The 27,018-nt window shown below is 45.0% G+C and overlaps 2 protein-coding genes across 8 annotated transcripts in view; one reads left to right on the top strand and one right to left on the bottom strand.

The window, feature by feature from the left end:
* Window positions 1–410: 410 nt before the first annotated feature.
* Window positions 411–27,018, bottom strand: part of LOC149308392 (amyloid-beta A4 precursor protein-binding family A member 3-like) — a 27,046-nt gene continuing 438 nt past the window's right edge. The window contains exons 2-13 of one of the 7 annotated variants that reach the window (XM_089535712.1): window positions 18,097–18,229; window positions 14,959–15,306; window positions 13,272–14,058; window positions 10,993–11,032; window positions 9,801–9,946; window positions 9,047–9,133; window positions 6,564–6,722; window positions 6,042–6,254; window positions 4,707–4,919; window positions 3,552–3,671; window positions 2,363–2,503; window positions 411–976 (exon numbers count right to left, since the gene is read on the bottom strand). In XM_089535712.1, coding sequence (XP_089391838.1) covers window positions 905–976; window positions 2,363–2,503; window positions 3,552–3,671; window positions 4,707–4,919; window positions 6,042–6,254; window positions 6,564–6,722; window positions 9,047–9,133; window positions 9,801–9,946; window positions 10,993–11,032; window positions 13,272–14,058; window positions 14,959–15,269 — 2,289 coding nt within the window. In that variant the 5' untranslated portion in view covers window positions 15,270–15,306; window positions 18,097–18,229 and the 3' untranslated portion in view covers window positions 411–904. Of the gene's footprint in view, window positions 977–2,362; window positions 2,504–3,551; window positions 3,672–4,706; window positions 4,920–6,041; window positions 6,255–6,563; window positions 6,723–9,046; window positions 9,134–9,800; window positions 9,947–10,992; window positions 11,033–13,271; window positions 14,059–14,958; window positions 15,307–17,356; window positions 17,667–18,096; window positions 18,354–27,018 lie in introns of those variants that run through there. The other 6 variants (XM_089535711.1, XM_089535715.1, XM_089535710.1 and 3 more) reach the window with 6 other exon arrangements.
* LOC149308391 (large ribosomal subunit protein mL54-like) overlaps window positions 20,669–27,018 on the top strand; it is an 8,720-nt gene continuing 2,370 nt past the window's right edge. The window contains exons 1-2 of the mRNA XM_089535717.1: window positions 20,669–20,812; window positions 26,167–26,323. Of these exons, the coding sequence (XP_089391843.1) occupies window positions 20,710–20,812; window positions 26,167–26,323 (260 nt within the window). The 5' untranslated portion in view covers window positions 20,669–20,709. The remainder of the gene's footprint in view (window positions 20,813–26,166; window positions 26,324–27,018) is intronic.

The raw sequence follows: 27,018 nt of genomic DNA, 5'->3' as shown, positions 1-27,018 counted from the left end.
CTTGAGCAGTCCCCGAGGGCCAATATTTGCCCTTATGGGCCAGAAGCAGCCATTCAGAAAGTCCCAACACCTGGAACAGTTTCCCTGCAAAGGTTATCACTGCTGGATGCATATAAGAACAAAAACCCTCTGCATTTTAAAACTTGATCAGCAAAAACTCCACCAAAATGGCCACTGGTGACCACATTTTGCCTGCCCATGGGCAAAACCCAAGAATAAGACTTGTAAGCTCCCACTTTAAATAACAGCTATTGGATTCAATGGTTCTTCTTGAGCTGAGGCCAACATAAGAGTTATGCTATGGAGTATACCAGTGCAAAGAAGGAAGGAATGCTTTCCTTATTTTGTTTTCAATTTTTAAAAAATACCACATAGTGAGAAAGCTAGTATCTCAAGCAGAAAGCTCAATCCACACTCCACTATGTTGTTTTACTATTTCAAAGATTTCATTCCCCCCTCCCTTTCACAAAATGTGAACTTTTTTTAAATAAGATTTTTTCCTCCATCACTTGTGACCTGTTGTGGTACAGCCCTAACCTACCACCCCAGGACTCTTGCACTCCACTTCAGTGCTAGAGAAAGACACAAGGCAGAAAAGAACTCCGCAAGATGTGGGCAAAGTCCAAAAATACTTCTTGCAGCCATCATGGCATTGTAGCAAGGAATTCAATTCCACTCATTCAACCAAGCTGGGTAAGTCTACAAATCCAAACACGTAGAAACCTCTCACCAGATAAGCCAAACAGAAAAGATTTCTGTGGCAGTTTAGAAAGTGCAAAAAGAAAGGCAATCGTGTTGTCCTCTGCACCTGTTTTAAGGCTAGTTAAGTTTGTGATGGGAGAGATGCAGGAAAGCTGTTAAGCAGACCCAGGAGAAGGCATGGCGACCTCCATCTTGTCTCTGTTCAGAGGAAAACAGGCTGCTCTTGGCCTGTCAGAAGGCGGTATGTTGAAGCGGGCATGGTTTTGATATGGACCTGAAAGGAGAAAGAAATCGTCTGAAAGGAAAGGTGAGGAGAAGTGGCACTGCAACAGCAAGGTCCGGAGGAACAGTGAGGTCCAGAGGGCTGCGCTGCTGTAGCACCATGACAGCAAGGTCTGGAGGGACTGACTGACAGTGAGATCTGTAGGGCCGTGCTGCTGCAACAGCGAGGTTTGGAAGGACTGACTGAGGTCCAGAGGGCTGTGCTGCCACAGTGCCGCAACAGCAAAGTCCAGAGGGGGTGACTGTGAGGTCCAGAGGGCTGTGCTGCCACGGCACCATGATAGCGAGATCTGGAGAGAGACTGACTGACAGCGAGGTCTGCACTACCGCGACAGCAAGGTCCGGAGGATTGAGAGTCATTCCTCAACAGAGGGAAGCATTACCCTTTGCACCTGAACCCCTTGGAAGCAGCAACCGATCAGCTGGCAGTGCAGCGACTGTGAGGCCTTTTGCCCACCTTGGCCTTTCTCACAAGGGCAGCATGGGCATGGCCAACTGCTTGGTTGCTGCTCCCAGAGTGACTGGGTGGCAATGGGAGTAGTGACCAACATTGGCTGTTTTGAATTCGGCACTAGGTTTGTCATCAAAGAGGAAAGGGGGCGGTAGCCCCAAAAAAGTTTGGGACCACTGATCCAAGACTTCCTATACTATTTGTAGTTTTCTGGCATGGAACAAGAAGGGACAATTTGCTCTTAGCCTAAATGGGAATGTTCTCACCCCCGCAGTGGGCTGCAGTTGCATATTTTCAGCCCCAAATATGACCTTGTAGTGACCTGAAATCATCTTATTTGTACTTCTGGGTTTATTAGTCAATTTGGGATAGATTTCTGCTCATTTGAGCAAGGTAAGGGATATATTTTTGGGGTAGTTAGTAATAAATGAGGTTTTGCATGCAAAAATTTTTTGGAAAGACTTGGAGCAAATTAATAGCCACAAAAAGGAGTGAGAAGCCACAAGTGGACCATAGGTCGCAATCTCCCCACTACCTCTCAGGATAAAAGTGAGAGGAGGATAAAAGTGCTAGCTGGACAGAGTGCCAAATGCATAAGCCTCAGTTTCTTTAGAATAACATTGTTCAACAGATTCTACCCTCTCTAGGCTATAAAATTGCTACCATTCCACAACACACTGACAAATGTGGTAGCAACATTACAAGCCTCCTTTGAATGAAATAAGAAATGCTCATTTTAAAAGGATTTTCACAATTTTGGGGGGTGGGCTAGAAATTGCCTTGGTGGGCCACATGTGACTCACTCTGTTTTAGAAACAAGGTGGAATATAAATGCGATAGATGCATTTAAACTCTTTTCATCCCAGTTTGTCCCACTGAGAAATGGGATGTAAAAGGAATGGGTGGAGAGAAAAGCAAGGCACCCACCTCACTGACTGCCTGGGTGAGGATCTGGATTATCTTCTCGTGCGGCATGGCCACCACGCTCTGCCCATTGATCTCGATGATGCGGTGGCCCACCCGGATCCCTCCACGCTCTGCAATCCCACCACGCATCAGGCTACAGATCTGGAAGAGAAAATGGCAAATTGGAGGAAGAACGGAGTACTCCTATCAGCAGTTGCTGAAAGGGGAGATAACTTTTGTGTAAATTTTGCTTCAACCTCAAATTTTTAAGCCACATCATTGTTTAATTCACAGCTGATGCCCTGAGTTTGTAAGACCTGAACAGGGCATCTGATGACCAGGCTCCTTGGAGGTCTCTCATTCACAGAATCACCATAAGTCAAGGTTGACTTGATGTCAAATAACAACATCAAATTGTTTAGTAAGTTTTTAGAATGCTTAAATTGTTTTTATTGTTTTACATTTTATTGTCCTACATTTTAGGAGCTGATTTTACTGTATGCCACTCAGAGACCTTATGATATGAGGCAGGATAGAAATATTGTAACTGAATTGGTTACGATAAAGAAGAAAATGCAAAGACAGGGTTAAAACATACCATTAAGAAAATGAAAATAATGACCACAGATGATCTGCATAATTTTAAAGTGGATAGCTAACGATTTTTTATACAATGGCCATCATAAATCAAAAGAGTGCTGTCAAAAATCAGAAGAATAAAACTTGGAAGGGCAGTCATGAAGGAATTCTCGAGTTTAAGACACATCATAGTGTCCAGATGGTGGCAAGTAATAGTACCACTCTTTTCCCCCCCTTTGATCAGACTGAATTTTGAATCCTGTGTCCAGTTTTAGACAGATTTTGAGAAACTGGAAAGTGTTCAGAGAATTGTACCCAAGATGATCAAAGATCTGAAAACTAAGTCCTGTAATAACTGTTGAGGGATCTGGCAGTGTTTAGCCTGCACTGGAAGACTGAGAGGTGCTATGATAGCTATTTAAATATCTTAAGTGCCGTTGTGCCGAAAGTGGAGTCAGTTTGTTTTGTGCTGCTTCAGAAGGTAGGAAACGAATCAGTGGGTTCAAAATACAAAATTTCAGTTAAACATTAGGGGGGGAAGTCATGATGATCATACTGGCAAGGACCCAAGCAACTTCCCTCAGTAAGCACACAGCTTGACTTACTCATCTGAGCCACCGAGATTACTCACAATGCCATTTTCAACACAGAATCCAAGAGGGTATTTTGTGTCAGGCCTCCGCACAAGTGCTGTGGTGACTGGCGGGCAATGAACCACACTGAGTGTCACCTCAGTCTGGTGTTTCAAGTCCTAGAAAGGAAGAGGGGAGTAAAGTGAGAGGAATGGCTTGCTCTTCCCAAGACTGGAAAGAACTAATTACAAATTTTAAAAAAGCTTGGAAAACATACACACATATATATGAGAGCCAGAAGGAATAGCAAATTGCCATAATCTGATAGGTGATGATGCTTCTTGCATTTATACCTGTATGAGCTATGGAACCTACACTAAGAGATACTTTTGTTGTTGTTGTGTGCCTTTGCTTCCGACTGATGGTGGCAACACTATCATGGGGTTTTCTTGGCAAGATTTCTTCAAAGGAGGTATGCCATTTCTTTCCCATGAAGCAGAAAGCCTGTGACTGGCCAAGCTGAGAATCAAGCCTTGGTCTCCAGAATTGTACTACCTTTTACTTGAGTGTTGTACTACGCCTCTGGAGATAAGGGTTTGATTGCCCACTCAGCCATGGAAACTCACTGGCTGACCATGGGGGAGTTACACTCTCTCAGCCCCAGAAAACCCTGTGACAGGATCGCCAAATGTTGGAAGCAAATTGAAGGCACACATCAACATATAGATATAGATGGATTACAGCTCCCGGAAACACCTTGAAGGTACACCCAAACGAAAAGTAGACATAAGCCACTCTTTTTATCTTTTGGGATTTTCCCAAAGTAAAAAGGAGCAGCTTTTGTCTACTTTCCATTTGGGTTAATACCACTTCAATGACGACGTCATGTGAAAATCAACCCGATTTTTTGTGTTTTTTTTCTGATTTAACCCGTTTCTGCATGGGATTTCTCCTGTGTGATTAACTCCTTTGTTAACTGTGGTATCCTTGCATGGTGCTACTGGGAAAATCCAACCCTCTCCCATCTAACTGTGAAGACTGCTATTAAATTCAGCAATTTGGGAACATGGAAGCTCAGGGTGTGTGTAACAGATGGCACCAATATCCCTGATAGTCACAAAGGCCTAGGGCTTTGACCCAGAGAGTCCTAACTCCACTGCACTACTCTCTCTATTGGTGTCCCTCTGCTATAACATTGCAGCCTCTTTTCTCACCCGGATGATGTTCTGACACGAAGCAAGAGGCAACCCCACAAGGCTCGTCCCATTGACGGACATGATCCGGTCACCAATGCTCAGCTTGCCTGACCGCTCAGCTGCCCCTCTGTGCATGAGGTTTGCGATGACCACCGTAGGCAAGATGGAACCCCAGCCAGATTCGACAATCACCACGCCCAGGATCTCCCCCTTCTGTTTCAGGATGGTGACCTGGATGGAGGAGAGACATGTGCTTGATCTTAGTTGGGCAGTGAAGAAAGCTGACTGGAAGAGAATCAACTAATTTGAAACGTGGTGCTGGGGGAGAATTCTATGGATACCATGGACTGGCAAAATGACCAATAAATGGGTCCAAGAGCAAATAAGCTTGAACTCTCCACAAAGACCAAGATGAATAAACTGAGGTTGTCATACTTTTGACATGTCATGCATATCATGAGATGACATGACTTACTGGAAAACATGAATATGCTTGGTAAAGTAGAAGGCAATAAGAAAAGAGGGAGACAACTGCATAGGGGTAGGCTGACTCCATAAAGAAACCATGGCTTTCTTGAGTTTGCAAGACCTGAGCAGGGCTGTGGATGAACCAGGGCTCTTGGAAGTCTCTCATTCATGGAGCTGCCATAAGCTAAAGCTGACTTGATGGTGAATAACAACAACATACCCTCCAACATTCCACAGATGAAAACCCTAGCATGTGTGCCAGCAACCTCAGAGTGTAGTAAAAATGGCAAAAAGTACTGAGGAAACTAGGACAGGCTGCAGCAGTTTGCTTTTGACTGAGCCAACTGGGAAGAACAAGAGTGTCCTCTTCTCTCCTCTCCCCCACAGAGGTGACTGAGCACAAAGTCTCCAATATGACACAATATGAGAGGTATTGAGGATGGTTTTATGCCCTCCCAACATTTCACAATGAAAACTGGGATACATGTTGTCAAGCAACATCAGAGTATGTTGAAGATAACAAGAATTATTAATGAGGAAAGTCATGGAAGCTGGGAAATGGCCTAAGGAGGGTTAAAAAGATGACAAATTGCCCCTTACTCCCACTGGGAGGAGGCAGAAACATTGAGATAGCATTGAGTTAATTTTAAAATTTATTGGGGTGTATGTGTTCCCTGTCCCTGATTTCGGAAGACTGGTTTTTAATGATGAGCCAAAAACGAACCAATTCAATAACTGAATGACTGGGCAGAAAGATTTTGACTTGCCAAGAGCTTGACTAAGACACCCCAACAAGCATGTTAGCGATCCCAAAATGGCTTCCACTCAGTCATAATAAAGTGGGGCTGCCCCATTCCTCCCTCGATGTTTTCATCCTGTTCTTACTTTCTTACAGTTTTCTTGCTTGGAGAAGTGAGCCAAATCTCCATTGTACAGCTCCTCACCCTTAGCCAGGGTGTCTTCATCATCGTCGTCGTCATCTTCCTCATTATCCGGCTGTCGGGGATTCAGCTGTCTGGGATCGATGCCACTGGCACGCAAGAAGTGTTGGTAAGCCACACTAAAGGCCTGGCCGATCGCTTGGGCTATTAACTGGGCCTGTAGGGAAATAAAGAGCAGGGAAGTGAAGATTGGTACAGCTTCAGAACTATTGTTTTTTGTGAGTTTTTCGAGCTATGTGGCCATGTTCTAGAAGAGTTTATTCCTGATGTTTCACCAGCATTTGTGGCTGGCATCTTCTCTGAAGGTGCCAGCCACAGGTGCTGGCAAATTTTGGGAGGAACAACCCCGTCATTCATCCCACTCTCACCAGCAGCTACACTCCTGAGCATCCCACATTGTGTTGAATCATCCACCCCCTGGGCACACAAACACACATACACAGACATATAACTCCACAGGTCTTACATCTGCTGAGTAAAACACGTGGCAGATCATTTTGTAGAGTTGTTTGTCAATGGGAGCATCTGCCCGGCGAGGCAGTTTCCGTCGGGCCATGAGCACAATGATGTTTCCGATGTCAGCAATGTATGAGATGGTCTGAAGAGGATGGTCCATCATGGCCTCCTATGGTGCAAAAGAGAAAGAAAGATGTATCAAGGAAATGGGAAGCTATGGCTGACCAAAGACACAAAATCTTGATAGGGATAGCCTAAGTTGCATTATGGAGGCAGAGTAATTCTTTTTACACAATGCGGGATGGATGTATCCAGTTTATGGTGGTGGGAATAGAGTTCTGCATCTAGAACCATTCCAGGTGAGCAGTCATGCACCTTGCGTAGGGCATCAATATGCATTGCATCTGCCTCTGAGAACTGTGTACTGTGCAATGAAGTGACAGCTATGTGCATTTGCTATTTCTCATAAATTACGCTATGATGGTACTTAATATAGGAACCATATAGTGTTAGTGTAGTATAATTCTGCCTCTCAGTCTTCTTTTTCTTCTAAATATTCTCAGCTCCCAAAGTCGCTCCTGTGTAGAAGTCTTTATCTTTAGCAATGATAAGAGAATGATGTCAAACCGGTTGGTTAAAAAACATAAACTGACTGGTGCCAGAGACATTGCAGACAGGCATACACCTCAGTTAACAAAGCCTTTGGCAAAGAACCTCCTTTTAACAATGTTTTTTTATATCTGCTCAGCCTCTCTCTTTCTTCTTTGGCCTTTATCTAGCTGGATTTTCTTTAGCAGCATCAGCATTGAAATGATGGTGAAGGAGGGCTGGAGAAGCACAGTCTCTCTGTGTCAGGCTGCAGCATGTCTGCAGTAACGTTTGAGCCAGGGAAACAGTGGGATTTACACTATCCAACCCTATTATAGTTGTGGATATTCCATTTATAGAAGACTGAATCATGAAGGTGCTCCAGTTTGTAGAGATGGGCAAATTAACTGCTACTTTAAAGGAAAGCCAATGGGTCTGCAGAAGTGTGGAAACAATTTCTGAGATACATGCAAGAAAAAAGAGAGGTTTTGACATATAATTTTTTTTATATATTTAGGACTAGAAAAAATAATAATTTGGATCTTTAAAATGATACAATTATCATTTAGCTAAACTTAGGCTAGGATGCAGGAAGTGAGTTGTAAATTTGACATGTGTTTCTATATTTGTTTTGGTCCCCCTCCCCTTTTTACTTGTTTTGTAATAGTTCTTTTGGGGAGGGAGCAGTTGTTAGAGGATTGGAAATGTGTGTAGTTACGTTTTTAGATATGTTTATGCTTTTTGCGTTTTATGCTTTTATTGAATTGTACATACAAAATATATATATATATATATATATATATAGAGAGAGAGAGAGAGAGAGAGAGAGAGAGAGAGAGAACTGTTCTTTTTTTGTGGTGTAGGAACCTATCCTTATTTTTTTCATGTTATTTCTGCCTCTGGTACCAAATTTTCTGTTAAAGAAGTAATGCCTGGAACACATCTGCTTCCTTATCTGAGGTATACCTATATAGATAAGTAAATTCACACACTCTGTCTGTGGACTTGTGTTCTCTGATTGCAGAGGTGCACGCACACTGATTCTGCTCTGTGACCCTTGAGCTGAATGGCAACATTGTGCAATTGAAAGCACACTCAGTTGTGCAATGAAACACGCTGCAAAATGTGCATGGGGATCCATGTGCACTGCATTCCCACGTGTACCTGGATGCACAAGGATGTGTAACTCCACTTCTGCAACCTTGAACTGAATATGGTTTTGCACTGAACAAAGGAGTCCAACCACACCACAAGAGAACTAAAAGAACTTGCATAAGACATCATCGGGATTCTGGCTATACTGTCGTTATGTGCCTTCAAATTAACCCTGACTATGGTGACACTATCCTCAGGATTTCTGGGCCAGAGAAGCTTTGTCATTTCCTTCTATACCTGCTTGCATAGATATCCTTCTGCAGAACAACACAACAATACCTTGAGAAAATTCAGACCTGTGACTAACATCATCATTTCATTTTTTCCCCTCTTGTATGATTTTTTAATGCCTTTGCCTGATGAAGAAACCAGTGGAGCTTCAAAAGATTGCATCACATATTTTGTGCATTTTGGTTGGTCAAATAAAGGCATCACTGTTTTTTGTGAATTTTGGAAGCCACAAAGCAACATTCCTATCAAAGGAAGCAACAGGTAGTTTTAGCAATTTTGTTCCAGCTGTGAGAATTGCAATTCAGAACCTATTCTGCACAACATTTGCACAAAAATAATATTTTTGCACAGGAAGAAAGACAATTTCTCGCACAGAAAATGCCATTTTCCACATAAACCAGCCATGTGCAAATTTTGTGCAGAATAAGTCCAACCTGCACATCTTCGCACATCTTTTCATCACGGTTTCTAGACTGTTCATTATTTTTAAATATTCTTTCCATTTGTATTCAGGCCCACCTGAGAGTCAGCCGTAAGGACTTTGATCCTTTGTGTCGATACAAAAAGATCCACTTCTGTCATGGGCTGGGATTCTCCTTCTGGTGCCTGCATTACAATGCAAAGGGGGCACAGAAATATGAGAACATGACCTTCCATCAACCATTTGATTCCAAAAATCCTTTCGGAAAGTGAAGGGTTTTTCTCTCCATGTTATGTTATTCTTCTCCTTTTCTTTTAAATGGAGAAGTTTCAAATAGTTTTAATTCTGGTGTCTCAGAAGATGGAGCCAGCTTGTTTTCTGCTACTCCAGAGACCAGAACACAAACCCAGAGATTCAAATGATAAGAAACGAGATTCCATTTAAACTTCTTGGTGGTAAGACCTGCCCTAAGAGAGTGGTGGTCTCTCCTTCTTTGGAGATCTTAAACAGAAATTCGATGGGCATCTCAGGAGTGATTTAGTTCTTTATTCCCGCACAAAAAGAGGTTGTGGTCCCTTCAATCCAAGACCACAGGACTCCCAAAATATTTTGCATTGCAACAGAAATAAACTTAGAACATTATATTATAGCAGGAAAGATCTCCCATAGAGTTAACACAGAGAGGACAGGGAAGCTCAAAGGAGGTGGCAGATGACTCCATCATCCCTGTCAATAACTCCCCCCCAGCTTTGACCCTTACATCCACTGCAACACTGCTGCTGCATCAGACCAAAGGCCTGTGTAGCCCTCCATCCAAAACCAAGACATCGACCATCTGCACAATCATCTCACCTTAATTCTGTCCATAGCTTCCTGAGCTTGTGCCATGCGGACACTGGTTGGGGGATTCTTCTCGGAGACCAGTTGTGTGGAACCAAGGTACTTGGCCCCAAAGATCACCCCCTCCAGCAGGTCTTCGGGTTCGCAAGGGCCTGGGACTGAGACAAGCATCAAGAGCTAGTTTAATAACACAAAAGGAAAGAAAACAGAACACTTCTTCTTCAATTCCAACTTACTGAACCCGACTCAGGAATGTATTACACTGGGACTAATTTCAGCATTAAAGAGAGATTAAAGCGCATTTAAAGCATCCTCAAATAAAGCAATAATGTGTGTAATTGTGTGAATGATTATCACACACAATTGTGCAAATAAAGTGATATTGGAAATGCATTGTCACTGAAATCCTAAAAGTAAAAAGATGCGCATTAATGCTTCTTTGTGACTTTAATAGCGGATTTTGTGCAGCATTGTGTGGAATCATTTCATATAATTACACTATTTTTCTGGGATATTCACGGGATAAACTCCCGATCTCCTTTGTGTGATAAACTCCTCAGCTTGAACAAGCAGTTTTCTAGTCCTCATCGAGGAAAGTTCCAAATCTGGAACTAAACCCAGCCCCTCATTCAGAATAGCCTGCTCCAAATCACCTTTTCCACTGAGAATTGGTGGGGCTTCTGGAGGAGGAGCATCCTCCAATAATAGCAACCAATAATATTTATTTCCTATATGCCTTTCCCTATGGATCGAGGAAGGGAGCAACAACAGATTAAACACAGAACAGCAATGAAAAGAGCACAGGAAGGAAGGAAGGCAGGTAGGCTCAGAGAAATAGAGAAAGGAACAGAGAGAGAAAGAGAGAGAAAGAGAGAGAGAGCGCAAAAGGAAAGGTGCCATAGGGGTGGCACAGTAGAAAAAGAGAGAAAGGAAGGAAAGAAGGAAGGAAGAAAGAAAGAGTCTGAAAGAGAGAGAAAAGGGCTGGTAGAGAGAGCAAGAGAAAGGATGACAGAAAGAAAAAGGAACTGAAGGTGGCACAAGGAGGGAGAGAAAGGCAAGCCAGAGGGAGCAAGAGAAAGGGTGGCACAGAGAGAGAAAAAAGAGAAAGCGGGTGATAGACACCCAGATCCCCACAGTGTCCCCTCTCATTTCCTCCCTCCCTGCGCCAGCCACCCAGTAAGTCAGACCACAATTCTTCACTCACCTTCTTTGTAAGCTGGGAAGGAAGACAGATCAACTTTGTTCTGTTAAAGCAAAAGAGAGATTGAGACAGAGATTTGGGAAAGTAAGGAGGTACAGAATTGGGACTGTCAAGGGGGTGAAGAGAGGGCACCTATGGTGCTCTCCTAACATTTCTGCAGACTCCATCCCAACCATCCCCCTTTTTCAAAAAGAGATGTACTGGTATATGTTTACACTTAAAGTGTATCTAAGTAAAAAGGCATGCTAATTTTGGAGGAAAACTTGGGAGAGATTTTTTTGGGGGGACTACAGCCCCCCAGAATCCCCTCTTGGCACGGCCTGGGATCTTTTATCCAAGCCTTAGGGCAGGGGTAGGCAAGCGCAGACAGTCTGGGGGTTGATTTGCTGCCAGGGGCCTCACAGAGGGCCAAAAAAACACAAATAAACTTCAGAAATGGCTAAAGGTACACATCTAGTTGTGGGAAAAATGTATTTCTCAGATTACAGAATATTAGACTCATAGCTTTGGAAGGGACTTTATGGGTCATGAAGAGGGAAGGGGGTGGTAGCCTGAAAAAAGCTTAGGGACCACTGGATTCAAACGCAGCAGGTAGGTCTCCAATCATTTTAGAGAGGTCCAGCAAAGAGGCTCCACCAACTCTCTAGAGCAGCAGTTCCCAAGCTTTGGTCCTCCAGATGTTTTGGACTTCAGCTCCCAGAATTCCTTACTGCTGGCCAAGCTGGCTAGAGCTTCTGAGAGATGAGGTCCAAAACTCCCGGAAGACCAAATCACTGCTCTAGAGAATTGGTTCCATTGCCCTTACAGTCAAGGAGTTCCTTCTAAAGGTCGACCAAAATCTAACCTCCTGTAACTTGAAACCATTAAACCTGGCCCTAACCTCTGGGGAAGCGGAGAACTAACCTGCCTCTTCCTCACTGGAACAACCCTTGATGTTTAAAGAGGACAATCCTGTCCCCTATCTATCTTCTCTTCCCTGGACTGAACCAGCCCAACTCCCCCAATCTTTCCTCATGTTTTGTTCTCCACACCTTTTAACATCCTTGTTGCCCTTATCTGAGCCTGCTCCAACTTGTCTCTAACCTCTTAGAAAGGTTGCAGAGGTAGCTGTGTTGGCCATTTAACAAATGCAAACCAAAATCCATCAGTGATTCCTTTATTGGCCAACTGAAATGCACAATATACATGTTGCAAGCTTTCCAAGCACCATGGGTTTCTTCATCAGGCTAGATGTTACAAACCAAACAGGAGGGGGGGGGAAACAACTGGAGATGTTAGTCAGATGTCTGCATGTTGTTTCAGCCCTTAGTAAAGATGGTATACTGGGGAGGTTATATTTTGTGCCTGTTTGGTTTGTAACATCTTGCCTGATGAAGAAGCCCATGGAGCTTCAAAAGCTTGCAACAAGTACATTGTGCATTTCAGTTGGCCAATAAAAGTATCACCAATGGATTTTTGTCTGCATCTCTTAGAAGGGTAAATTTCCATTCCTGGAGACATCTGGGAATGGCAGTTCACTCTTTGTTTTTGGAAAGAAATAGCACAGGCCAGGGGGTCTACAGGGGTCAAGCACTGCAAACCACATCCTCGGAGGGTCACTAGCACCCCAAGAAATGCATGTTGCCCATCCCTGGCTTAGGGGAAGTTATTTGAACCTTTAAAAAAGTGGGGAGATAGGTTGGGAAGGAAGGTGTCAGGGAGAAGGGGGTGTTGGAAGTTGTTCTGAGAAGGGGACATGACCAAAGGAAGGAAGTGTGTCAAGGGAGTTCTCATGGTGAAAGAGTGTGGCGAAAGGGAGGTGTCACAAGGAAGAGGGTTTGTCCAAATGAAAGTGTTGTGGGAAGGGAGTGTGACTAAAGGAAGTGGGTGCGAGAGGGTGGGACCATTTGATGGTGTTAGAGAAGGGGTCGGGCCAAATTAAAGTGTTGCGGGAAAGAGGTGTGGCCAAAATAGAGTGTCCTGGATAAGGAGGCATGGTCACTGGGGGAGTCTTGGGAAATCCGGCCCTCTGGAGAGCCAGAAATTGCCATCTGGAGGGCTACATCTGGCCCTGGGAAGTGAGGCTCATTGCCCCTGTGTCAGGGAGAACCCCCTGGTGATAAAAGCCATGTGAGAGTAGGACAGACTTCCTAAGTCAGGAGAGGTCTCAGAGGCTTGAAGGAGTAGGGCTGGGATGGGATGTCATTCCTTGGGGAAGCTATGGTCACCTTTTGCCCAAAACAGGGTGATGGATGGGATGGCCAGGAAGAGTAGGAGGTTCTCTTCCTCCTCTTATCACTCACTTCTGGCGAGATGATCCCAGCACTGTCAGGAGATGGCTCTCCTTTCTGGCTTGGTCCCACGCCACAGTCCAAGGACGTCTTCTCTTCCTGGACAGCCCCTTCCCTTGGGTCCCATTGGCATGGCTCTTCCCTCTCTGCTTCCTCCGAGGGCCCCAGAGACATCTCTGCCCTTTCTCCAGCCTTTCGCTTCTGTCCACCACCACTCCCTGCCACCACATCCGAGTGGGCCAAGGGTATCTGGGCATCCGGTTCAGATGGGATGCCCCCTTCGTAGCAGAGGAGGCTGAGCAGGTCCTCCGGGTTAGTTTCTGCTGAAAGCAAGCCCCTGCTCTTCCGTGGGCCACGGATGAGCTGCGGGGGCCAGCGGGAGGGTGCCCCTAAGCCATGGCCTGTGGCGATATGCAGTGGGCAGGGGCCACATTCCCCTGGTGGACCCCGACACTTGAGGAGGTGACCTTTCTCTTCTGTTCCTCTTCCAAATACAGGGCTCTCCTCGCCATTGGAGGCTGGCAGGAGGCCATCTTCAGAGGTGGGAGAACTATCATGGAAACTGGGGCTGAGTCTCTCGAGTTGTGTGACAAGGCCTTGCAGCTGGATTTGATCCACCTCAGGGACATCCTCAGCCACGATGTCTTCCTCTCTCTCCTCTAATTCCATGAGTGGGTTGCTCTGGTCGATGCTGGATGGAGCCTGGGGACCATTCCCCACCTCTGCGTCTATCCCCGGATTCATCACCCAACTCCTCTGCTCCCTTGGGGGCTCAGTGACACCCTCCTCCATGGCATTCCTGCAGGAAAAACATAAAACATAGTTTGCACAGAAAAAAAAAGAACACAATACCACCTTGAACAGGATTTTTTTAAATGGAAGCTAAGCAGAGCCTAACTAGGGCTTGTCAGGGATGTAATTTGTCACTAATTTTCTTCTTGAAGTAAACAGTGAGTAATTTCAGCAATTTTCTGCCCTCTGTGAGAAAGCCTTCAAAACCACTCAGTTTTAAAAGGCTATTCACAATTCTGGACTTATTCTGCACAAAATTCATATGATGTCTGGGTCCCCTGGGCAGGTTCCCTCTGCCATGGGGTTTATTGTTTTAGGTTGATTAGATTTTAGCTGTAGTTTCAATGTTGAATGCGTTCTGATGTAACGGACATGTGCTGGGCTTAATGGTGGGAAAGAAGTCTCCAAGGTTGTTTGGCCTGGAAATTTTATGTACGCAGTTGAAGGCACGTGGAGAGTTATAATATTGAAACTGACTAAATGAATCCATTTCTCGCAAGAAACGTCTTTCTGTTCTAAGCTGCTGCAATAAACTCTTTCTGGTTCATCCATGAAGCCTAGAGACAGGACATCACGTAGATGGTTGTTTTGCATAGAAAACAGCATTTTCTGCACAGAAAACTATTTTTTTCTAAAGAGAACATAGTCTTTTCTGGGCAGAAAATTCCAAAAGTAAAAGGAGGCTGGTTTTTCTCCACTTTCTGTCCGGGTTAATGTCAAGTTAATGCTCATTAACCCCAATGTGTCTGAAAATCAACCATGCTTTTTCATGTCTTTTTGGGGTTATTTTCAGGTTTTAAAATCCATTTCTGCACGGGATGCTTCCCATGTGATAAACTCCTCTATCTGTCTACCTATCTGGACATCTGTCTATCCGTCTGTCTATCTATCTATCTGTCTGTCTTACCTGGAACCTTCCAGTCCCACTTCTGTATAGACCTGAGGACTGGAATCCTGTGGGTCCAAAAGCCATTCAGGACTCTGCGCTTCTCCCAGGCTAGTCTGGATCTCAGCCATTCCAGGATTACTGGATTCCACGTTTGGTGGTGGTGTCAGAGTAACTTCTACGCTGCCAGATGCGGGACTGGGCTGTTGGGCAGAAGGAAGATCTTCTGTGGGGTGTTGAGGTCCCGAAGTCTCCTCTAAATCCATAGGGGGAGGCTCAAGTGGTTCTGTGGGCACATCAGCCCCTGAAATTGCCTCCGTTTTGAAGTCCATGTTGTTGGTGGTGGATAGAGAGGAAAGCAGCCCTACACTTGAAAACAAACAAAATGGTGATATACTAGACCGAGAGCAGGGAAGACTGGGTTCAAACACCCACTCGCTTGCAGTACAATTGGACCTCTGTGTATATGGATTTTTTTATCCACAGATTCAAGCATTCATGGCTTGAAAATAACAAGATATAAATTCCAAAAAGGAAACTTTATATTGCCATTTTATATAAGGGGCACATTGTATTTAATGGGACTTGAGCATCCACAGATTCTGGTATTCACCAGTGGTCCTGGAACTACAGTAAAACCTCACAGATACCAAGGGCCCACTGCTCCTGTTGCACTCCAGCACTTCCTAGCCAGTGTCTGGATGTGCATCACAAAATCCCAGATGTGTGCCAATGCCCATTGGTAATGCTTGTACTGCAACCACAATTTTGTGAATTCGATCCTAGGGCTCCAAGGTTGACTCAGCCTTCCATCCTTTAGTAAGTCAGTAAAATGAGTACCCAATTTGTTGGGGGCAACTGGCTTACAGATTTTAAACCTCTGCGTTCACTATTGAGCAGTATAGAAATGTAAATATGATTGCTACTGTGGTGTTGGTGCAGTCGCTCCACTGGCTACCACCGCACAACAGATGCCCTTATGTTGTAATGTCATGGCAGCCCTCGGGTGAATATGGACGAAACAACGCCACTCCATTTCTGGCACACGCAAGTCCACTCCCAAAGATGCAAGTCCCACGTGGAATCCAAAAATAATAAGAGCTCAATTTTCAAATGGCTTCACAACAAATTAAAGCACACACCAACAATTACTACTCCCTTTCAAGCTTTTACATACAGTATTCATGAGGAAGTGCCAATCTGAAAAGCAGGAAAACAGAGACTCGGAAGAGAAACAAAGCGAGAAATTTGCTTCTCTGTCAAGGAAGGGAGGAAATTGCACAATTCTTTGCTGCATTCCTTCCTTCCCCCTGCCAAATAAAAAAGTAAATATAGTGTAGTGCTCTGATTTTAAATACCGTGTGTGTATATATATATATGTGTGTGTGTGTTAACTGCTCTTAAATTGATCTCAACCCATGGCGACCCTATGGATGAGACACACACATATATATAGTTTTTAAGGGACTTCTCCCTTGGCTTGGATTTAAAGCTTCAACACTCCTTTCCCTTTTGGCATCAATACCTATTTAAAGGACAAGGAAAGAAGGCAGAGACATTATGCAACATCTACTACAATATTCACAGCACGCCTCAAAATGCCATCCTCCACGTTTCCTTGGAAGTAAAGACTGAATTTCCACAGAACGGAAGAGGAACTTTCAAGAGTTTATCATTCTCATGCCCACTTTTTTTTCTTTAAGGGAATTCATTTAGGACGAAAGATGTTGGCTTGCACAACTTTTACTCCTTGCTTTTAAATCGACGTTGCAAGCCATCTTGACTTTATAGCCAGCTTGATACCATTTTAATCATAGCTTTTCGGTGTGTGTTTTGTCCTAGGGCATGTCCAGACTGTTTAAAAAGACCAGAAAGTGCCAGATTTTGTTCCTGTTCTTTCTGATCTTATTTCGGAGATTCATACATGTCTTTTTCTTTTTAAAAGCAAGAAGCATGATCAGAGACTTCTTACACCAGCTCTTCAAGTAGGTTTATTTTAACCCAGTATAAAATGGGGGGAAAGGGGGGGATATGATAGATTGTGATGAAGCAAAGGTTCATTTCCCCCCTCTTTTGCTGCTTTATTTTTCCATTGAGGTAGGATATAAATATATAAACTTTTCCCATGCATGTCAAATAATCAATAAATAACAACAAAACAACAACATAAATAGCTAAGTACAAGGGGAGGCCCATCTTATCCTACAGCTTGCAGTACATTTTGCCTCTAAGTTCTGTAAACTTTGAGGTCTTAAAGAGTCCAACTTCTTTGGATGATCCTAATTCTGTTGTTTTTGGAAACCCCAGCAAGTTCAGGTCCAGCCCAGGATCCTCTCCTTAAACCAAACAGTCCTGGTCTGTAAACTCCAGACAAGAAGAAATAAATCAAGTAACTTAAACAAAAGCAACATAAACTTACTCCTAAGGAAAGTTTGGTCCCAAGAAGAGTAGGCACATATGTTTTCATTGGGTTTTCTGCAGGTGTCCTAGAAGCAGGCAGGATCAGGACCACTTGCTCCAAGTAGGTAAGTCTCTGCAGCCAAAGTCTACTACCTTTATTTTCCTTCCTGTTGCTTCTCTCTCTCTCTTTCTCTCTCTCTTTCTCTCTCTCTCTCTCTTCCCTCCTCCTCTCCTTCCTTCCACCCTGAATGAGCATGTGCTCCAAAAGGATTGTGGGAGATGTAGTTCCACTTTCCCAAGTGTGGAGCAGCCACTATGTTTTCATCATCATCATCCTGCTTTCCTCCAAAAAACCTGGGACTCAAAGCAGTTCACAATGTAAAAGGCCAAACACACATCGCTCACTGCAAGATTAAAATGTGATTAAAAATATAAAGGCAATTAAAAACTGTACAGTTAAACACAGTACAATCCCCCCAGCTGTTGTTGTTGTTGTTATCATTATTATTATATTTATATCCCACTTTTGCTCCAAAATTGGGACTCAGAGCAGGCAGCTCCCAATGCAAAAGGGCAATACAACTAAAAAGGTGCCAAAAGTTAGCATTAAAACATTAGGTTGTTTGTTTTTTGAAACATTCGTGATGGAAATTTTTGGCTCGAGCGGGGATTTGAACCCTGGTCATAGTCCAATGCTCAAACCACTGCACACAACGCTGGCCTTCACCAACATAAACCTACCCTAGCTTTTTAAAATACTTTTAAAATTATGGGCTTCCTCTCTATATAAATGATTATTTCAAAGGCAGAATACTCTTCTCGTTCTCTGTGGCGAAACAGAATATACCCAGCTCAGGTTTAACCTGTCTTCTGTCTTAGTTTCGAAGATCACCTGCACAACAATCAGGTTCCAAGATTAAATTCCCTTTAATATTGCATGAGGAGGGTATTATTTCTATTGCCTTGGCTTCCGAAACAAAACTACAGAAGGAACAGGCAGCTTTGGTTATTATGGCCTGTTACAGACTGCCAAAATAAAGCTGCTTCGGGTCTCTTTGGAGGTATGCTGTTTAAATGATGCATGCACCCTAAGAATCCGTAAGCTGCCCCAAAGCTGCACTCCAGTGCTTAGGAATGGAGTGTGGCTTTGGCGCGACCTCCGGACTCTTAGGACCCAGGCATCATTTAAATAGCATGCCTCCAAAGAGACCCAAAGCAGCTTTATTTTGGCAGTCTGTAACAGGCCCAGGTCCCCTGCTAGCCTGTCCAAAGTATATTGAAATGCGTTTTCGATCACAAACTGACCAGTTTGTGTCAGATGAAATTAAGAAAATGTACAGTTTCAGTTTGAAGAAGAAGAAATGTAAAAGATTCAATGCTGGAGTCCAGGTGGAAATTGATCACGTAGACAAAACAGGACTTTCTGTGAATCAGAGGCAATTGAAATTCAAAAACGGGGAAACAGAACAGAACAGAAGCAACGATTGTAGGGAAATCTGGCCTAGCCTCAGGAAATTAAGCAGCAGAATTGTTTAATTTTGCAGCTATGGAGGAACTGGCAAGACTCTGAAGCGTAAAGATATATATGGTTAAATACCAAAGTTAGGATTATTCTGCAGCCAGTGTACAAGTTGAACAAATGCAGTTCTAAAATGCAACTGTGCCTGAGCCTCCTTTGCTCATGGGAAGCCATTCTGGACTGCAGGTCCCATCATCATTTGCAGAGCCACACAAAGTTGTTTTTCAGTCCTTTAATCCCCTCCATTCCCCCTGAACCTCTTTTTATCACAAAATAGTTGTCTTCCCTAAATACCTCCACAATTATTGACATTTTTTGGCAGTTTATGAAACTTCTGGTGAAAGCTAGTGTGGTGTCATGGCCTTAGACTAAGGTCCAAAACGCACTGCAGAAATAATCCAGTTTAAGACCACTGCCCTGGCTCAATGCTAGGAAATCCTGGGAATTGTAGCTTTGTGAGACACTGAGCCTTCTCAGTCAGAGATAGCTCTGGGGACACAACAAACTACAATTCCTAGGATTCCCTTAGGGCAGTTAAAGCGGCCTCAAACTGGATTATTTCTGCCGTGTGTGTTTTACACCTAGGATGCTGAGGCCCAAAACACATTGTGGAAATAATCCACTTTGAAACTGCTTTAACTGCCTGGACTCAATTGCTGCTAGGGAATTCTGGGAACAGTAGTTTTGTGGGACATTTAGCTTTATCAGAGAGCTCTGGTGCCACAATAAACTACAATTCCCAAGATTCCCTAGCATTGAGCCAGGGCAAGTAAAGAGGTCTCAAACTGGACTACTTCTGCAGTGTGTTTTGGACTTAGTCTACTTTAATAAATAAAGCCTTTAGGGCTGAAGGGTGGGGTATAAATACAGTAAATAAATAAATAAATAAATAAATAAATAAATAAATAATATATCAAAATATTATTAAAATATAACATTATATATTATATATTATTATACTATAATGTATATTATAGCATATAATATTATAATATATATTATTATTTTAATAACAATTAATTTTATTTATTATATTATTATTATTATTATTATTATTATTAGATAAAATAACGATGTAACTGTTTTAACTGTTATTGTGTTTTATTATTATGTAACTGTGGGGGTTTGTAAGGGAACAGTATAATGTGACTATTGTTGGTATTTTGTATTTTTGTTCCATGTTGTAATAATGTTAATTGTTTTATAATAATTTATGTTGTAATCCGCCTTGATTCCTTCAGGAAAAGGCGGAAAATAAATTATTATTAAATATTATCAATAATAAATATTATTATTAATAATAAAAATAAAATTTATAATAATCATAATAAAATTTATTATTATTATTATTATTATTATTATTATTATTTTCCCTGAAAGGAAATGAACTAATTTCCTTGAAAGGAAAGGAGTTCCTTGAGGGCGGTAGTGTGGTGTAGTGGTTTGAGCGTTGGGTCTGGATTAGAATCCTAGCTCGATCATTGGAGTGACTTTGGCCACACTCTCTCAGCCTCAGGGGAATAATAATAATAATAATTGTTGTTGTTGTTGTTGTTGTTATTTATATATACCCCGCTTTTCAGCCAAAAGGCTATCAGAGCGGCTTACAAATTGTTAATTAGGCAATTGATAATTAGCCCCCCCCCCTGAAAAATCTTGCCAAAAAAACCCCTAGGACAAGGTTGCCCTAAGTCTGAAACGGCCCCAAGGCCGACAACAAGGGAAGTTTGAGGAGAAAATCCTGACAGGATTTTATTTCGAGGCCTTTCTGAGGGAAAGACTACATTTCCCAGGGTGCTCTCTGGCGTCGTTGCGTCATCAACGTGCGCGAGGGAAGGCTGGCCTAGGCAGGCATGGCGCTGGCTCTGCTGCAGCTGGAGGCGCTCTGGAGGGGCCCCGGGCGCCTCCTTCGCCTCCTCCCCGGCCAGGGCTCCAGGGGCTACGCCAAGAAGGCCGGTAAGGCGGTGGGCCAGGAGAGGGACCAGGCTCCTTCGGGGCCCCTGGGACTGCCATTCCTTCCCAGGGATGATGGGAGAGGTTGTCTACGGGAGAGGATCAAAATTACAAATGACGGTGTTTGCCCATAGGGAATCATTGGGGAATACTGGCCCATAGGGAATCATTGGGGAATACTGGCCCATAGGGAATCATTGGGGAATACTGGCCCATAGGGAATCATTGGGGAATACTGGCCCATAGGGGATCATTGGGGAATACTGGCCCATAGGGAATCATTGGGGAATACTGGCCCATAGGGGATCATTGGGGAATACTGGCCCACAGGGAATCATTGGGGAATACTGGCCCATAGGGGATCATTGGGGAATACTGGCCCATAGGGAATCATTGGGGAATACTGGCCCATAGGGAATCATTGGGGAATACTGGCCCATAGGGGATCATTGGGGAATACTGGCCCATAGGGAATCATTGGGGAATACTGGCCCATAGGGGATCATTGGGGAATACTGGCCCATAGGGAATCATTGGGGAATACTGGCCCATAGGGGATCATTGGGGAATACTGGCCCATAGGGAATCATTGGGGAATACTGGCCCATAGGGGATCATTGGGGAATACTGGCCCATAGGGGATCATTGGGGAATACTGGCCCATAGGGAATCATTGGGGAATACTGGCCCATAGGGGATCATTGGGGAATACTGGCCCACAGGGAATCATTGGGGAATACTGGCCCATAGGGGATCATTGGGGAATACTGGCCCATAGGGAATCATTGGGGAATACTGGCCCATAGGGAATCATTGGGGAATACTGGCCCATAGGGAATCATTGGGGAATACTGGCCCATAGGGAATCATTGGGGAATACTGGCCCATAGGGGATCATTGGGGAATACTGGCCCATAGGGAATCATTGGGGAATACTGGCCCATAGGGGATCATTGGGGAATACTGGCCCATAGGGAATCATTGGGGAATACTGGCCCATAGGGGATCATTGGGGAATACTGGCCCATAGGGAATCATTGGGGAATACTGGCCCATAGGGGATCATTGGGGAATACTGGCCCATAGGGAATCATTGGGGAATACTGGCCCATAGGGGATCATTGGGGAATACTGGCCCATAGGGAATCATTGGGGAATACTGGCCCATAGGGGATCATTGGGGAATACTGGCCCATAGGGAATCATTGGGGAATACTGGCCCATAGGGAATCATTGGGGAATACTGGCCCACAGGGAATCATTGGGGAATACTGGCCCACAGGGAATCATTGGGGAATACTGGCCCACAGGGAATCATTGGGGAATACTGGCCCACAGGGAAGCATTGGGGAATACTGGCCCACAGGGAATCATTGGGGAATACTGGCCCACAGGGAATCATTGGGGAATACTGGCCCACAGGGAATCATTGGGGAATACTGGCCCATAGGGAATCATTGGGGAATACTGGCCCACAGGGGATCATTGGGGAATACTGGCCCATAGGGAATCATTGGGGAATACTGGCCCATAGGGGATCATTGGGGAATACTGGCCCATAGGGAATCATTGGGGAATACTGGCCCATAGGGGATCATTGGGGAATACTGGCCCATAGGGAATCATTGGGGAATACTGGCCCATAGGGGATCATTGGGGAATACTGGCCCATAGGGGATCATTGGGGAATACTGGCCCATAGGGAATCATTGGGGAATACTGGCCCATAGGGGATCATTGGGGAATACTGGCCCATAGGGAATCATTGGGGAATACTGGCCCATAGGGAATCATTGGGGAATACTGGCCCATAGGGGATCATTGGGGAATACTGGCCCATAGGGAATCATTGGGGAATACTGGCCCATAGGGGATCATTGGGGAATACTGGCCCATAGGGAATCATTGGGGAATACTGGCCCATAGGGAATCATTGGGGAATACTGGCCCATAGGGAATCATTGGGGAATACTGGCCCATAGGGAATCATTGGGGAATACTGGCCCATAGGGAATCATTGGGGAATACTGGCCCATAGGGAATCATTGGGGAATACTGGCCCATAGGGAATCATTGGGGAATACTGGCCCATAGGGAATCATTGGGGAATACTGGCCCATAGGGAATCATTGGGGAATACTGGCCCACAGGGAATCATTGGGGAATACTGGCCCACAGGGAATCATTGGGGAATACTGGCCCACAGGGAATCATTGGGGAATACTGGCCCACAGGGAATCATTGGGGAATACTGGCCCACAGGGAATCATTGGGGAATACTGGCCCATAGGGAAGCATTGGGGAATACTGGCCCATAGGGAATCATTGGGGAATACTGGCCCATAGGGGATCATTGGGGAATACTGGCCCATAGGGAATCATTGGGGAATACTGGCCCATAGGGGATCATTGGGGAATACTGGCCCATAGGGGATCATTGGGGAATACTGGCCCATAGGGGATCATTGGGGAATACTGGCCCATAGGGAATCATTGGGGAATACTGGCCCATAGGGAATCATTGGGGAATACTGGCCCATAGGGGATCATTGGGGAATACTGGCCCATAGGGGATCATTGGGGAATACTGGCCCATAGGGGATCATTGGGGAATACTGGCCCATAGGGGATCATTGGGGAATACTGGCCCATAGGGAATCATTGGGGAATACTGGCCCATAGGGAATCATTGGGGAATACTGGCCCACAGGGAATCATTGGGGAATACTGGCCCATAGGGAATCATTGGGGAATACTGGCCCACAGGGAATCATTGGGGAATACTGGCCCATAGGGAATCATTGGGGAATACTGGCCCATAGGGAATCATTGGGGAATACTGGCCCATAGGGAATCATTGGGGAATACTGGCCCATAGGGAAGCATTGGGGAATACTGGCCCATAGGGAAGCATTGGGGAATACTGGCCCATAGGGAAGCATTGGGGAATACTGGCCCATAGGGAAGCATTGGGGAATACTGGCCCATAGGGAATCATTGGGGAATACTGGCCCACAGGGAATCATTGGGGAATACTGGCCCACAGGGAATCATTGGGGAATACTGGCCCACAGGGAATCATTGGGGAATACTGGCCCACAGGGAATCATTGGGGAATACTGGCCCATAGGGAATCATTGGGGAATACTGGCCCACAGGGAATCATTGGGGAATACTGGCCCATAGGGAATCATTGGGGAATACTGGCCCACAGGGGATCATTGGGGAATACTGGCCCATAGGGAATCATTGGGGAATACTGGCCCATAGGGGATCATTGGGGAATACTGGCCCATAGGGAATCATTGGGGAATACTGGCCCATAGGGAATCATTGGGGAATACTGGCCCATAGGGAATCATTGGGGAATACTGGCCCATAGGGAATCATTGGGGAATACTGGCCCACAGGGAATCATTGGGGAATACTGGCCCACAGGGAATCATTGGGGAATACTGGCCCACAGGGAATCATTGGGGAATACTGGCCCACAGGGAATCATTGAGGAATACTGGCCCATAGGGAATCATTGGGGAATACTGGCCCACAGGGAATCATTGGGGAATACTGGCCCATAGGGAATCATTGGGGAATACTGGCCCACAGGGAATCATTGGGGAATACTGGCCCATAGGGAATCATTGGGGAATACTGGCCCACAGGGAATCATTGGGGAATACTGGCCCATAGGGGATCATTGGGGAATACTGGCCCACAGGGAATCATTGGGGAATACTGGCCCATAGGGGATCATTGGGGAATACTGGCCCATAGGGGATCATTGGGGAATACTGGCCCATAGGGGATCATTGGGGAATACTGGCCCATAGGGGATCATTGGGGAATACTGGCCCATAGGGAATCATTGGGGAATACTGGCCCATAGGGAATCATTGGGGAATACTGGCCCATAGGGAATCATTGGGGAATACTGGCCCACAGGGAATCATTGGGGAATACTGGCCCACAGGGAATCATTGGGGAATACTGGCCCACAGGGAATCATTGGGGAATACTGGCCCATAGGGAATCATTGGGGAATACTGGCCCATAGGGAATCATTGGGGAATACTGGCCCATAGGGAATCATTGGGGAATACTGGCCCATAGGGAATCATTGGGGAATACTGGCCCACAGGGAATCATTGGGGAATACTGGCCCATAGGGAATCATTGGGGAATACTGGCCCACAGGGGATCATTGGGGAATACTGGCCCATAGGGGATCATTGGGGAATACTGGCCCATAGGGAATCATTGGGGAATACTGGCCCATAGGGAATCATTGGGGAATACTGGCCCATAGGGAATCATTGGGGAATACTGGCCCACAGGGAATCATTGGGGAATACTGGCCCATAGGGAATCATTGGGGAATACTGGCCCACAGGGAATCATTGGGGAATACTGGCCCACAGGGAATCATTGGGGAATACTGGCCCATAGGGAATCATTGGGGAATACTGGCCCATAGGGAATCATTGGGGAATACTGGCCCATAGGGAATCATTGGGGAATACTGGCCCATAGGGAATCATTGGGGAATACTGGCCCACAGGGAATCATTGGGGAATACTGGCCCATAGGGAATCATTGGGGAATACTGGCCCATAGGGAATCATTGGGGAATACTGGCCCACAGGGAATCATTGGGGAATACTGGCCCATAGGGAATCATTGGGGAATACTGGCCCACAGGGAATCATTGGGGAATACTGGCCCACAGGGAATCATTGGGGAATACTGGCCCATAGGGAATCATTGGGGAATACTGGCCCATAGGGAATCATTGGGGAATACTGGCCCATAGGGAATCATTGGGGAATACTGGCCCATAGGGAATCATTGGGGAATAGTGTCTTCCCCAGGAATGCTTTGATTGTGAGTTCCTGCATGGCAGAATGGGTTTGAACTGATGTCCCTTGGGGTCTCTTCCCATTCTATGATTCTGCAATCTCTGGTGGGGATCGTTACACCCACACTGTGGAATCAATGCAGTTTGACACCCCTTTAACTGCCATGGGTCCATGCTGTGGAACTCTGGGGATTGCAATTTTGTGAGACATTGAGCTTTCTCTGTTAGAGATCTCTAGTGCCACAGCAAGCTACAGTTCCCAGAATTACATAGAATGGAGCCATGATGGTAAAAGTGGCGTCAGACTGCCTCGTTTTCATTTTCGTTTTTTTTTGGCATTTCTTTTGGTATTAAAAAAATTAAAACAGAAGAATGCAAGAGTGTGCTTTTTTGCCACCTGCAGGTTACCCCTTTCTTCCTTTACAGATATGCCTAAAGTTAATAGCCCCCCTATAACGCACTTCGTACATGCTCTGGAACAATGTTTCTTTGCTTTTGACAGCTGTCAAGCCCAAGGGGAAAAGTGTAGCCAAAGAAGCCCTCAAAGGACCTGAAATATGCAAGGACCCCGTATTGCTGACCACCCATGCCATGGGGGCGAACATCTACAAGGAAGGTTCAGAAGTGGCTCTGAAGCATGATTCAGAATATCCAGAATGGTGAGCATTATTTCTCTTTGCAGTGGAACTGCAAAGGGGTAGTAGTCATGAATACCCTCCAATGTCTCATAGAGGAAAAACAAGACACATGTGGCCAAGCAATGTCAGAGTATGGTCATGATGGCTCCCTCCTCTCCACTCCCCCGGCTGAGTTGATTTTTTACATTTCAAAAAGATTTTTATTTATATCTGTTCTGCGAAGAATACTAAATCATCTGCAAAACAAAATGTTCAAACAGGCCTAGGATACGGGTTAACAGAAAAACACACACAAGGGACATTTAACAGTCAGTTCCATTAGGGTAGTTATCCAGGTGGTGTACTATTAGGATGAACACTAAAGGTCACAGAGGTCCACAACACGGCAGAAATAATCCAGGTTGAGACCACTTTAACTGACCTGGCTCAGCGCTAGGGAACCCTGGGCAGAGACGTAGCCAGGATTTTAGGAAGGGGAGGGTCCAGACTAAGTGCCACCATTATAATGGGGCTTGGGTGCAGCAGCACACACCATTCATTTTTCTAATGGAAGGGGGGGTCCGGACCCCAAGATCCCCCCCCCCCCTTGGCTACGTCCCTGCCCTGGGAACTGTAGTTTATTGTGACACCAGGAGTTCTCTGACAAAGAAGGCTCAATGTCTCACAAAACTACACTTCCCAGAATTCCTGGGCATTGAGCCAAAGAAGTTAAAGTG

Source organism: Sceloporus occidentalis, unplaced genomic scaffold (assembly GCF_023333645.1).
Source record: "Sceloporus occidentalis isolate IW3139 unplaced genomic scaffold, rSceOcc1.0.p SCAF_8, whole genome shotgun sequence".
NCBI classification, from domain to species: domain Eukaryota; kingdom Metazoa; phylum Chordata; class Lepidosauria; order Squamata; family Phrynosomatidae; genus Sceloporus; species Sceloporus occidentalis.
This window is presented reverse-complemented; position numbering and strand designations above follow the sequence as displayed.